Source organism: Amblyomma maculatum, chromosome 4 (genome assembly GCF_055883805.1).
Source record: "Amblyomma maculatum isolate TAMU_Amacu chromosome 4, ASM5588380v1, whole genome shotgun sequence".
Taxonomy (NCBI): Eukaryota; Metazoa; Arthropoda; class Arachnida; order Ixodida; family Ixodidae; genus Amblyomma; species Amblyomma maculatum.
In genome coordinates this window covers 28,666,099-28,680,053 of record NC_139347.1, presented here as the reverse complement: position 1 = coordinate 28,680,053, position 13,955 = coordinate 28,666,099, and the positions used below count along the sequence as shown (strand labels likewise).

General features: G+C 42.3%; 1 protein-coding gene across 1 annotated transcript; it reads right to left on the bottom strand.

Moving 5' to 3' along the window:
* Positions 1 to 256: 256 nt before the first annotated feature.
* Positions 257 to 13,923, bottom strand: LOC146190553 (uncharacterized). Its single transcript, XM_084600193.1, has 7 exons — positions 13,738 to 13,923; positions 13,254 to 13,409; positions 12,658 to 12,846; positions 4,179 to 4,828; positions 2,393 to 2,465; positions 841 to 1,043; positions 257 to 361 (listed from the first exon to the last, which is right to left on the bottom strand). Exons 1-7 carry the CDS (start codon positions 13,908 to 13,910, stop codon positions 273 to 275), a joined length of 1,533 nt encoding a protein of 510 aa, XP_084456319.1. The 5' UTR covers positions 13,911 to 13,923; the 3' UTR covers positions 257 to 272.
* Positions 13,924 to 13,955: the final 32 nt, after the last annotated feature.

The window sequence follows — 13,955 nt, the reverse complement described above, 5'->3', positions numbered from 1 at the left end:
TCTAAACAGTCCATGAAAAATAAGACCTAAAAATGTAGTGCAGTTCATTTGGAGAGCGCAAAAGCAGACGAGAGACAACAAACTTCTTCAGACCTCCTCTTGTATGTTCAGTGGTCTGTAATGATTCAGTACGGAATGCCAATGGCTTTGTAAAATCAACCTGAAACACATTTCCACAAAACAAACATGCATATGAGGATTTGTTGCAATGGTTCATCAGCAGTATTCTGAATGACTGTCACATCAGTGCTGCTACTTCCACTATAAACAGTTTACTCTTTTTCCTTTTTCTTCTTTTTTTTCTTGGCTTTCAGACTCACTTCTGAACATGCTGAGTCAAGGCTGGCATCAGGGAGAGGACCTGCAAAAGCCAAAAGAGCTAACTATAATGAAAACTGGAAGCTGTGGAACTTTTCTTCTACTCTGATATCGTACCAATTCATGGAATGCCCCTGAAAAATCTACCTACCGCCAAGATTCGATGTGATCTCAAAGCCAAAGACGAATGATCTTGTTCAAAACTCCGTGAGCCTTCGCAAATCATGAACACCTCTAATTCACCACGATGAACCTTGCACTTCTCGCGCAAGACATTTATTAAGGAGTTTATATTATCAACAACAACAGTAAAGCATGAAACACTTTCTCTTGGTGGCAACTGCGCACTAAGTAGGACCTGCAGCTGTAAGCAGAATCCCAAAGTAAAATCAACTGCTACCTTTGCTCCCAGTCTGCCTGAAAGACGATGAAATGGGCTATTGCATTTTCATTTCTCCAACGCCAATCAGCATATGCTTCAAACTAGATTTTGAACTAGGCACTGAAGCAAAGATTACTCACCATTTTTCAATTTCTTTCTGTGTTCCTTTTTATGCTTCTTTGAGGGGGTGGTCACCTCTTGCATCAGAGCAACTGAGCTAATGTCCTCCGGGATGGATGCTGTATCAGCCACTGAGAGACGGTCGCTGCAAAGTGAATCTGTGCTAGCAGCATTCACATCAACGTCCATGTCATTTTTCCTCTTCTTTTCCTTCTTTCTTCTTCTGAAAGGAAATGACATGGAAGAGGTGTGCAATGATATATTTAAGTAACACCACCTATGACTGTACCGTCATGCAAATCAAATCTGCAGTAACCGGCACACACAATCCCTCCTTGACAGAAGGCAGTTTGCTGTTTTTGTGACCTTTTTTTTTTTGTGAAGTTTTTTTGTGACCTAAATAAAAGCTAACCATCAGACCGAACTATAAGTTCTAGAATTTCAATGCCTCCGGCTCGTTTGCTACAGTCAAATATCTAAAACATATTTTGTTTACTGTTCAGCACAGTAATACCCACATAGCACACTGTGACCCATGTTTAGCAACGGTAGTTTTTTTAACCGTATCGTCCTATAATAACCAATCAAACGCATCTTAATAATAGACGCTATCATTAAAGAATGCACACGTAAACCACGGCATTCAATGCATTCGGACCAGTACAAACTTTTAGACAAAAAAGTTAGCGAAACTAGTTATCCCACTTGCAAATGGTTGCACTAGAAATGGCTAAGTTAACCTGCTTTGGCATGTTTATCAAAGTGTGCTTAACCGTGTGTACAAGTTTCAGATGTAATATGAAAAGCAACCATGTTTTGTGAAACCACCGTGACCAGATTTTCATCGACGCGATGGGAACTAGTTGCCAAGATTTTTGTACATCTACTCTGCACAGTGCTTTGACTTAGCCTCAGCATGTTTCCACTTAAACTCAAGTCCCACTTCAAATGAAAATAAAAGTACAGACGATCAATTCGACAGAGTATGTGTTAGCATTAGTGTTCTACTGCCCAGCTGCAGCTGCTAATAAGTTCACACTGTGTGAACAGAAGGTGTGGCCCATAAATCACTATCTGAGATGCTGTCCTTTGCTTCATCCTTGTAATTTGTTCTAACAATGAGTGTGACATGCCATATCCACCACCCTTGCCTTTCACCTCATTTGTCCCCCCTCTCCCTTTTTCCACTTGCCTTTCTTCCCTCAAACCCTCTCTTTGTCTTCACTTTCTCTTCACTTGTCTTCACTCTCTCTCTCGTCAGAAAGCAGACAAGGCAACTTTCATCTCTCAACTTTGTCACCTGCCAACCGAGGCTTCATACGGGCAGACGGACGGCCAGATATTTTTCAGACAAGAGGTTTCGTATGCTGAAGCATTAAAAATGCTTTGCCAGTGCATAACTCCTTTCACTACAAGCCACAAGCTTTATTTTATCACATTCTGATGCTGTTATTTTATTATCATGGTGCTTCGGCCCAGGCCGCCATGACAACTAACTTTTCTGCTGTATAAAATTCTGAAGAAGTTGCTGTTGTGATTAACATTGCACAAAAGGAAATTAATTCTGCATACGCTGATGTATACTCTGCTGCTACTTTGTAACTAAGATTACCTGCTGAGTGATCCAACTTTTCAATTTCTCCAGCTGCATGCAACAAACATTAAAGAACAAAGAGGACGAGCCCAAACAATTTGTGCTTCTAGAAAATATCAACTCTTCAGCTTTTGTGGCCCTGATCAGCAGCAAACATCAATCAATTGGCAAGAAAACTAGAATTGAAATTAAGCATTTCTTTCCTGCCGGTGATGTCTATTATAGAAACGATGCTGTGATCACCGAAAAGAAGCGGATAACAAAAAGGTCCAGCCTCACTGTCTTTTTAACCAATAAGTGAATGTGTCATGTAACTTGTATCACGAGGCCACATAGCAGCTGATGAACACAACAATGGTTTTGGGATTCAATAACCTCCGTGTCACAAGTTTAGCATCGGCACAGCGACCTTTCATGCAACACTTATAGTCAATGAGGAAATTTGTTTACCCCTTGAATCAAGACTCTCAAACTTATCTCACCACACGACCTGCATTGGCAGACTTTTGCCTGCCTCTGACTGGCCAGTAGGGGAAAAAAGGAGAGGCAAATGAGGAATTCAAGGCGAAAAAAAAGCTAAAATAAAAACTAAGCAAAAGTAGGTAAACCTAAATTAATTCAAGCATAAAAAATAAAAGCAAACAAGAAACTTTCATGCAGAGGGCCCCTAATGAACAAGAAAAACCTTCTTTCTCAGTTTTTTGTACTTTTCGATAAATGGCTGCACTTTTCTTATGAAAAATTAACTATTGGCAGCAATAGTTAAAAACAGATGTCAAGCAATTATTGCTTGCAGTTATATGTCACCAACGAGTACAATGAACCAGACAGAGGCTGAAACCTTTAGGACGAGTGGGTTGCACATCAAGGCATTGCAGCCTATATGGAGCCTGCAAGCCAAGTATTTAAGGCCTCTGACTGAATTAGATATGGTATTAATACACGAAGGAGCCCATGAAACCAGAGCAAGTGGCAGTCGCCGCCACAGTCTAATTGGCACAGAATGTAGTGAGTGCGATTTCTACAGGATCAAATGTGTATTCAACTTGGAGGTCACATATACAGCACATCTGCATGCACCTACCAGCCTGCTGAAGCTGCAAATCCATGGTCTGTACACTGTATTCACGCTGACCATCAACTTGTCCCATCACCTTTATTCCTTCTCCCATTATTACCACTGTTGTTTTTATCCCCCTGTAACATATATTCCCAGCCTTAAGGTGCTTGAGATTGCAAGAACTGAAACCTGAAAGAGGCCATGCCGCCCTGGCAGCCCCGCTGTCATTTGAAGTCAGTTGCCAGGCGCAAATGTTACAAGTAGCAGCGGTGGTGACATACGTTTTAGAAACGCATTGTGCATCTCTTGCTGGTAAATTAAAGTCAGAAAAGATTTTGTGAACCACTCTAGTTGATGCAAAAGATACAAAAATATTACAATAATGAGTAAGTGATGCTTGATCAAGTGTCAGGGTGAGCACAAAACTTAAGTTCATAGCAAGCAACTAGAGGAAATACTTTACAGTGTAATAAAGAAGCAACGAAGATGTATTTTCCAAATCGTAACCCAGTGATTGAGGTGAGTGAGCTTACCACATGAATACTTTCGCTTCAACAGTCTTAATATTCCTGCATATGTTATGTCGCTATTACTAATCCTCAAAACTTTACAAAATCCATACTCAGTACCTTACACAGTCTTAGCTACCACAAATAAATTAACCTGCGCCTCTCAGGGCTGTCATAAATGCAATGCTACCTTTCATCCTCCTCCTTTTCTTTTTTTCTTCTTCTTCTTCTTGCTTTCCTTTTTTCTTTTCCGTGCTGAAGCATCATCTCCGGTGTCTTTCTCCCGCTTTCTCTTCTTTGCCTTGATCTCTCCCGAGTCAGAGAAGAGAGAAGCTGAGATTTCTGAATCCTGGCTTGCTGTTACATCACTCGACTGACTGGCGGACATATCGACCTGCTTCTTCTTCTCACTGGCCTTCTTTTTCTTCCTTGGTTTGTCTTGAGGCGGTTCCATTGGGGCAAGTGAGCCATCATCTCTGAGTAATACAGCAGAACATTCTCCTTCAGGTTCTAGGTAGGGCGACTCTTGTTGCGTGTTCCCTGTATCAAGCTGCTGCTTCTTCTTCTTTTCACTGACCCTCTTTTTTTTAGGCTTTTCTGCAGGAATAGGATCTTGAGGTGGTTCTATTGAGCCGAGTGAGCCATCTTCAGACAGCAGCTGCCCCCGCGATGCAAGAGAATAGTCGTCGTCTGGGTCTAGATAGGACAGCTCCTGTTGTTCATCCATGTCCAGATCCGAGCCGTCTCCCTCATTCCATACATCTCCATAGTTGCTTTCATATTCCACCAACTCATCGTCACACGATGTCCGCATTGGGGCTATGGAGTCCTGCATTATCTGGAGGCTGTGCAACAAAAGAAAGCAAGGAAACATAAGACTTGTGCTTATGCCTTCAGTGCACAGCACAAAAAGCAGACACCATCTTGTCAGTACAGCATATATACAGTAGACTCCTTACAAAATTTGTTCAACTCATCAACTCATCAGAGGTATGTCCATATATATATATATATATATATATATAGGAAATCCACCACAGCTGAAATATAATCCAGCAGCATAGTTTCAGTCTTGCTTCTCTTAAATCCACACTATCCCGCCACTGCTATCTGGCGCGCGAATCAGGCAGTCATGCTGTTCCGGCACTGGTTTGCGATCACTGGGCTTTTAGTTCTATTTTGGGATGGGGTCCTGCGGTTCTAACACCTATGAATAGTTCTTCCCACTCTTTACATTTGCATTTAGAAACTGAAATTAAATTTAAATTGCTTTACAGGAAAAAAAAAAGCACAGTATCTGTCACACTTTTTCGGTGGACACCTGAATCCCTCCCCCCCCCCCCCCCCCCCTCGCCATGAGAGAGGGAGGAAAGTGGGAGTGAAAGAGGAAAGAGAGAAAGGGGAGCCATAGTGGAGGGCTGAGGAGTAATTTCGACCACCTGGGGATCTTTAACAAGCACTGACATAGCACCACACACATCCGCACAGGACACCTCTCTGTTTCACCTCCACTGAAACGCAACCAAGGGTGGTCCCGTGGTCGGGTTCAACCAGGTTACTCTGGCACAGTAGTCAGGCATCTTAACAACTGTGCCACTACTGGGGGGCATTTAGAAATTGAAAAAAATTGGTTTGCAGGAAAAGAAAGATGCAGTGTCACACTCTCTAGACAATTGAACCATGCCATAAGGGAGGGGGGGAAGGTGGGAGTGAAAGCGAAAAGAGAGAGAGATAGGTGTCGAGTAATTTTGACCACCTAGGGATCTTTAACGTGCACTGACATTGCAATTTACATACACAAAATGTAAGTGTAAGCTGAGTTATAAGAAAGGAAAAGTGCAGTGCCACACCTCTCACCAGAACCCAGCACCGCAAGAGAAGGGAGGAAGGTGCAAGTGAAGGAAGAAACAGGAGTTGCAGTGAATGGCTATGGAATAATTTTGACCACCTTCTTTAAGGCGCAACTACTGTGCTGGAGTACAAGGGGTTAGAACTGGACAGCATTCCCATGGAGGTGAAACAGAGAGGCATCCTTGTGCTGTGCATTGTCAGTGCTCTTAAAGATTCCTAGGTGGTCCAAATTACTCCCAAGTCCTTCACTATCACCTTCCTCCTTATCCTCACAGTGCAGTTTAGATGTCTGCAGAAAAAAATTGTGGGGGTTTAGCCATCCCTTGAACCTAATGATGGAGGTAAAGATGTTAGTGTTGTAGGGATAGCCTCTTTAACGCCCCTTTTCAATGTTTTTTTTTTTCATAATAATTAATAATAATTGGTTCATAGGAAGGGAAAGGCGCAGTATCTGTCACACTTGTTTTTGTGGACACCTAGTGGAAAGAGAGAAAGAGGAGCATATTTTTTATTTAAATTAGGTTTTGGGAAAGGAAGAAGCCTTATACTTTTGAGTGGACACCAGGAATTATGGACACCTACACCTAACCAAGTAAAAATCATGTTTTCGCCAGGGTGGTGCAGTGGTAAGACTGTGCTGGAGTACCAGGGTTCGGCTGTGTTTCGATGGAGGCGAAAGAGGAGTATGTGTGCTCTGCGATGTCAGCACATGTTAAAGATCCCCAGGTGGTCTAAAGATCCCCAGGTGGTCAAAATTACTCTGCAGCCTTCCGCTACTAGCTCCTCTTTCCACTTTAACTCCCACCTTCCTCCCTTCCCTTGCACTGCGGTTCAAGTGTCCACAGAAACAAGTGTGACAGATACAGCACCTTTCCCTTCCTGTGAACCAATTATTATTATTATTATTATTATTATTATTATTATTATTATTATTATTATTATTATTATTATTATTATATCTTTGCTTGTATATTGTACAGCTAGAAGAAATATGAAAGGGAACAGGGGAGGACGTGGCACACAGCACACATTGAAGCTAAGAATCAGGGGTAAAGACGCATCATTAAAAGTAAGCTTGGCCAGCTGCTCTTCCAGAGCATACCCTTAGTGCCACCCCATGTCCTCTTGAGTTCCCTTTCATATTTCTTCTAGCTGTACACTCGATTATAAGAAAGGAAAGGTGCAATATCTGTCTTTGATGTGAAAACCTCTGTTAGGCCAAAGGAGCCTTGTACTTCTGAGTGGACACCTACACCTAACCAGGTCAAGATCATATTTCATTTTATTTTATTGTACATTTGTCTATAAGAAAGAAAACACATGGTATCAATCTTTGTCCTTTAAGGTTGTTCAAGGAGACATCCCACAGCCCAGAACTGAATAATAATAACAATAATAATTGGTTCACAGGAAGGGAAAGGTGCAGTATCTGTCACACTTGTTTCTGTGGACACCTGAACCACGCTGTAAGGGAAGGGAGGAAGGTGGGAGTTAAAGTGGAAAGAGAGAAAGGAGCCAGCCGTAGTGGAGGGCTATGGAGTAATTTCGACCACCTGGGGATATTTAACTTGCGCTAACATCGCAGAGCACATGGACGCCTCTTCGTTTGGCCTCCATCGAAAACGCAGCCGCCGCGGTTCGGATCGAACCCGGGTACTCTGGCACAGTTGTGGCACAGTAGTCGGGCGTCCTACCACTGCACCACCCCGACGGGGCAGGTTGGTTGGTTGGTTCATAGGAAGGGAAAGGCGCAGTATCTGTCACACTTGCTCTGTGGACACCTGAACCGCGCCGTAAGGGAAGGGATGAAGGTGGGAGTGAAAGTGGATAGAGAGAAGGGGGGGGGGGGGTCGTAGTGGAGGGCTACGGAGTAATTTTGACCACCTGGGGATCTTTAACGTGCGCTGACATCGCACAGCACACGGACGCCACCGAGGCCGGGATTCGATCCTCGGCGGCTGCGTTTCGACCACTGCACCACCCCGACGGGGCAGGACTCCAGTTAGGTTTTGGGGAAAGGAAGGCACAGTATATATTTGGGTGAACACCACGAAATCGAGGACGCTCACACTTAATAAGGTCAAGTTCATCATTTGCACACAAGATTTGCTATACCTAGCGTAGTGAAGGTTCCATTGTAAATCAGTTTATAAGAAAGGAAAGGCGAAGTATCTGTCAAGGTCACTTGAAGGGAAAAACAACACTGCAGACTCACCAGTGCAACACTGCAGACTCGAACTACCTACCTGCTGTAGTGAAGCTTTCACTTCAAAAGTGCAAAAGATGCTGCCCCTTTCCTTTCTTGTAAACCAATTATTAATACTAACATCACACAACACACAGACACCTTTGCATTTCGCCTCCATCGAAACTCGGCCGCCGCGGTCGCGTTCGAACCCGGGTACCCTGATTCAGTAATAGAGTGTCTTAACCCCTAAAACACTGCGGCGGGTCCACGTGCTTTCCCTTCGCTTCAAGTACGCTGACCTGCCGCGTTTTGAGGATGCTTCACCGCATGGACTTCGTCGCGTTTTGAGGATGCTTTACCACATGCACTGTGTAAGTGCGGTGAAGCATCCTCAAAATGCAACGGGGCTATTTGCGAAGAGGCATTAACAACTCTGGTCGCCATTCCCAATAGTGTGAGCAAAGTAAAGTGCTTGTTGAAACCATGAGATATTATTTTGACACTTATCTATCATTCTAAAAGTATAGACATCCATTTGACAAAAATTACCTTGAAGTTAACAGTTCTCAGCAATATTTAGGGACATCAGATGATTGGAACATTTTCTTTGGTCTCTTGAAGGCTAAATGAAATCCCCTTGAAGGCGCTGAGTATGTCTGGCTCTGCTGAACAACGTTCAATATTCGATTCAATAAACATGTTTTCCCTTGATTCAATTTTATATTTCATTCGAGAGTTACTACTGGTATCCGCACACCCTTATTAGGGTGCTTAGCTTTTTAGTGGTCACAAATGGTCACATTTGTTCATGAGTATTGTAGTGCAAAATGAAGCAACAAAATGAATCAGACTGTGTAATACCAAAGAACAAAAGTCACTAGACTGTGTGCTGTGTTTTTCGGTGGTCAAATCATTTAACCAATAATGATTAAAGAATATCTGTTTGACATTTCACACCCACAAGTGTGATCTCAACCTGACGTCTAATTATAGAGCAGTTGGATTCGTTTGTGGCTCACATGTCTGAGACTACTGCCCCTGACTAAAAATCCATATAGAAATATTCACGTGACATCTTTTGCATGGCACAGCTATGCTGGCACCATGAAATGCAACATCATGGCAGTCAAAAGTGTTGTTGTGTCTGGGTGCAGGAGATGCAAATGCAAACAGGGTATAAACTAGTAGATGCCAATACAAATGCAATTAAAAAAATTAGTGATGGTTTAGCTCTGGTTAACCCTAGTTGAATTGCGAAAGCAACGGCAGAAGCTTCTTTTGCCTGCTACATTATTCCCCGATCACACCCTATCAGTGTAAGGTGCTACATTATTGGAGACACTGCACGGCGCGACAGGCCACGGGCTACCGTGAAGAATGGTTCTACCTAGCATAGTATTGCTTTCGCAATAAAAAGTCTTTTGCCCATGTTTCCTGATTGTCACTAACATTATTGCAGCACTTGCTTTTTTGAATATAATGCAATGAATTCTCCATGCCAGCTGCAGTTCGCATGCTCATAATATCAGTGCTTGGTGGCAAACCATGTGTAAAGAATCAATACAAGAAAATGTCAGGACTACTGATTTATGAGGATGTCTCTGCCTGTCATCTGCATTCTGTGTTTTCTAAAAACTATTGCATGGCACTTATGCAAAGTATCACCTGTTCTCTGCAAGAGTGTCATATAATAATTTACAGAAAACACACTACTCTATATGCTTTACTCTGAAGTTGTCCATGGGAGTTCGCAAGCATGATTTCAACTATACACACTTTGACAATGAGACTCCAAGTGGTCCACCATCAGTCGCAAGTTACTTCTAGAAACTTGATGCCAGATCCCATGACATGTGTGGATCTTTGAAAATTCTAGAATTATCAGCTAGGATGACCACATCCCTCAGTGACTAGTAGAGAAGAAGCTTCAAAGCAATCATTTAGGATAAAAAATTATCCCCTTGAGTGTATTATGTTGGGTTTTATGACACATAAGCAGCTAGGGCTATCATGAACTAAATGTAAGGTTAATATGCTTGCCGTAGTGTTTGTTTAGGATGTGTCCTTCTTTTAAAGATTTAGAAATATAGGCCAAATAAACGAGCATTTTCACCAAAGTACAATGCGGTGTTTATTGTAGAACAGTAAAATGTTTTTATTATTGTTTGAGTTTGCTGCATTAAAATAAAACATCGCTTGCAATGAGCTCATCTCCACAATTGCAACACCTTGAAAATTTCCTAGTGCGTACATGATTTCTATTCTCTCAGCATGAGCTTTAATGATTGTTGCTTATTGTTTACTTCATCATTCCTTACAGATTGCCATTTTGCTTTAGTTTACAGCGTACTGCATGCAATATTTATAGGGCACATTTACTTTCTTTGATTTGCTTGCTGTGAGCTTGCGCACCACACATGTTCTCTCTCTCACTGCTTTCAATTCCAAAATAACCTGGGACCAAGGAAAAGTTTATGTTATGTCCTCGATTTGTGGCTGTTGTATTGTTGGGTATGATGGTTTGGTGTGGTTCTGGGGTTTAACGTCCCAAAGCGACTCAGGCTATGAGATGCCGTAGTGAAGGACTCCGGAAATTTCGACCACCTGGGGTTCTTTAACGTGCACTAACATCGCACAGCACAAGGGCACCTAGCTTTTTACCTGCATCGAAAAGCAGCCGTCGAGGCCGGGATTTGATCCCACGTCCTTGGGCATAGTAGTCGAGCGCCCTAACAACTGCGCCACCCTGGCGGGGTTTTTGGATATGATGGCCTCAAGTAGTGACACGACTGTGTTTTAGAGTTGAAAGCTGTATGCATAGAAGCCTGTGTAAGTAATACTGGTTCTGATTTTCTCATTCATTATTTTCTCTACGGGAACACAGATAGAGTAAGATTCAGCACTGATGGTAGATCCACACTATGGAAGACTTATTGCAGGGGTCTCAAATAAACGGCCCGCTGGCTCTTAAAATTTCAGCCTTTGTTCTTGGCAAAAGGACTCGCCAGCTTAGCAAGTCAGCTTTAGCATCAGACTCATTTTCAAACTAAATAGTCTCATCCCCAGAGGGCACCGAGTCTTGGTGAAAATGAAAAGAGGCACCGTCCCCTTAATGTGCATGAACTTCGGTCAAATGCGAGCTCCCTTCAAAAACAATGGGTGTGATATTAGACATTTTACTCATTCAATAGCTAAAGTGGCAACTGTCCAACAGTCAGGCGCAAGGGCATACAAACAATCTTTTCCATGAAGGCTAGGAGAGTGTGGTCTGGGGAGAATACATTACTGCTGATATTTATTTATTTTATGCCTATATATTGTTTTTAGTTTCCTACTGGTTTTATTCAGCGTTTCCATCGTTATTTTTTGCTATTTTCCGGATCCTAGCCCACGTGGAATGAAATTTTATCAATTTAGTGCGCACAGCAATACAAGCTTGAGACCCTTGAATTACTGCTTCCTCCCAATTTCCTTTTAGTACTAAATGAGTGAGTGAGTAATATTTAATAATAAATGGAGCTGATTTCGAACCAGCTCTATGAAAGTCTGAGAAAGCCACCACGTTTTCTTTCGAGTTCAAGAAACTCTTGAATGACACACTGCTGCTTAGTTAGAGTTTTACAGAAATGTATAAGAGTGAGACCCCAGTCTATGGGAAAATTGTACCATGCAGGTAGTCGGCCAGCTGCACCAGCACTAAAGATAAAAATGTGTTGAAGGCCTGCTTCAGAGATAAAGAGGCTTTTTTAGGGTATTTATGCGATGTACACATGTATGATTTTGTGAAACGTTGCACCTAATAATTTAGGTTGCTGCTTTACTGGTAGTGTAGTTTCATTCTGGATCAAGGGTGGAGTCGATCTGCAAGCCTTTTTTGAGCAAGAAAAGAACAGCTACTGCATTTTGTGGGGAAAACTGAAATCCTTTTCCATCCGCCCTAATCATTGGTTTGCATAATGTCAGTTGTATCTGTCTCTAACATGTTGATAATATTGAGGGTGTGCATGCGATTTGAAGGTAATTGATGCAGACTGGGCACATAACAGGGTTCGGAACCGTTTTCAATATCAAATTCATTTTTTACGACAAAGACTGTCATGCCTAAAATGTGTCTCTGAGGCAATTCACACTTGTTAAAAAAAACATTCTTCAAAAAGGTTGTATCAAGGCATACATGAAATGAGCAATCGGACCGAAAATCTTTAATTTCCCCCTTGAATCCTCATATAAACTGTTATCTGTACACTGCAACCAGTGACAGAAGCTGATACAACAGTGGGCAATGTGCTGTGTTTCACAGAAAAGCTGAGGAAAGAATGTGTGTACTATTGTGCACTGCGCAGTACAATACTGACAAAATGATCATGAGGACAGATGAGCCGTGCAGACATTATGCAGCTTTCCAGAAAACAATGTAGCAGCTCCCAAAATGACCAAAACAGACCTGAACACTTACTGCATTCAAAAGGCTCCTACAGTGAAAGGACAAGTATTTCCCTTGAGCACTGTACACAGTATAGGAACGACACAAACAATTATGTCCTTACATCCACAATTAAGCACCAGCTATCACAGACGCTGACGTTAGTCGTGATGCTTGCACTATACCAAATAAACTACTCATGCTACACATACCAGTCAGATGTGATCGTGCCACGCAGTCTTAATGCATTGTGACGGTATACGGATACAGAAGTGATCTTGCAGAGTATCTCTTGGCCCATGTTGAGGTACCGTGACAAATCAGGTGAAGGATTTGGAGGTACCAGGATGGACAAGTTGATCCAGTCATGCACCAGGCAACCCACGTGACTTTTACTCATTCTGCAAACAGACAAGCCTGTGTTAAAGTCACATGATAAACGTAAATTCTATTCAGATGTATTCACCCACTCTCCCGGTATAAACTGCTTGTCCAAAAAAGACGTTCTCAGACCCTGGGTGTAAGAACTTCGAACCCCAGACAAGAACATTTCAACTAGGAAATCGTCTGGAGGCTGTTCAGTGTGCTTTTGTATTCATCCTTAAGGCTGCGCTTGGGCAGCTACTAATGAATAACAACTCTTTTATTACAAATTCCGCTAGCGGGATTTCCCTAAACATTGAACTAACAGTCATATTTAGGCAAACAATTATTTTAATATACCTTATACATGCCAGCGTATTTAAAATGGATAATCTGTCTATGTCGGTGTATCCATAAACAGAGGCCACAGAAGGAGCAACATTACCTGTTTATGTGAGCTCGTACGATTGATCCAGTCTCCGGCCTGAAAACGTGAAAATCGCCTACAACGTCCATGTGTACAAACGGCTGGTCGTCGATAATTGTGCCACTTGCTTCGACGAACTTGAGGTTGCCGTATCCAAGAAGTACTCCATGAAGTCTGAAATTATTAGCAAATGCAAAAAATGTTTTTTTTTTTTTTTGTGAAAAAGAAAAAAAAAGAAAAAATATCTCTCTACCTACTTATCAGTTCCTTGCAAGGTGTAAAAACGCGTGCAAGATCCAACGAAACGTCAACAAGGTGAAGTGCTATATACTTAACAATTTACCAGAGTTTTGAAGATGCGATCAGAACAAACTGAAGTTGCCAGAACTTTTGTACGAATAACATTACATTGATTCAGCAAGTAATGTATTTTTCTACGTGTGCAAACTTAGAGCCCGCTTGAGCAGCCGGCAACAGCGCGAGGAAGACACATGTGGCGCACCTCTCAACGTACTGCCCTTTCCAGCTTTCCAGCAGCGTCTTAACTCCCTTCCCTTCACATCCAATGTAGGCAGGGGGCAGTGGCACGTGCACGGTCTCGTGGCAAGTCCTGATGAGCGAATATTCATCTTCGTCATTTGGTTTTAAACTCGCACGCGAACTCGAGGCGGCCATGACACCATATTGATGACTATGTTGAAGGGACTTTTGTCACTTTTG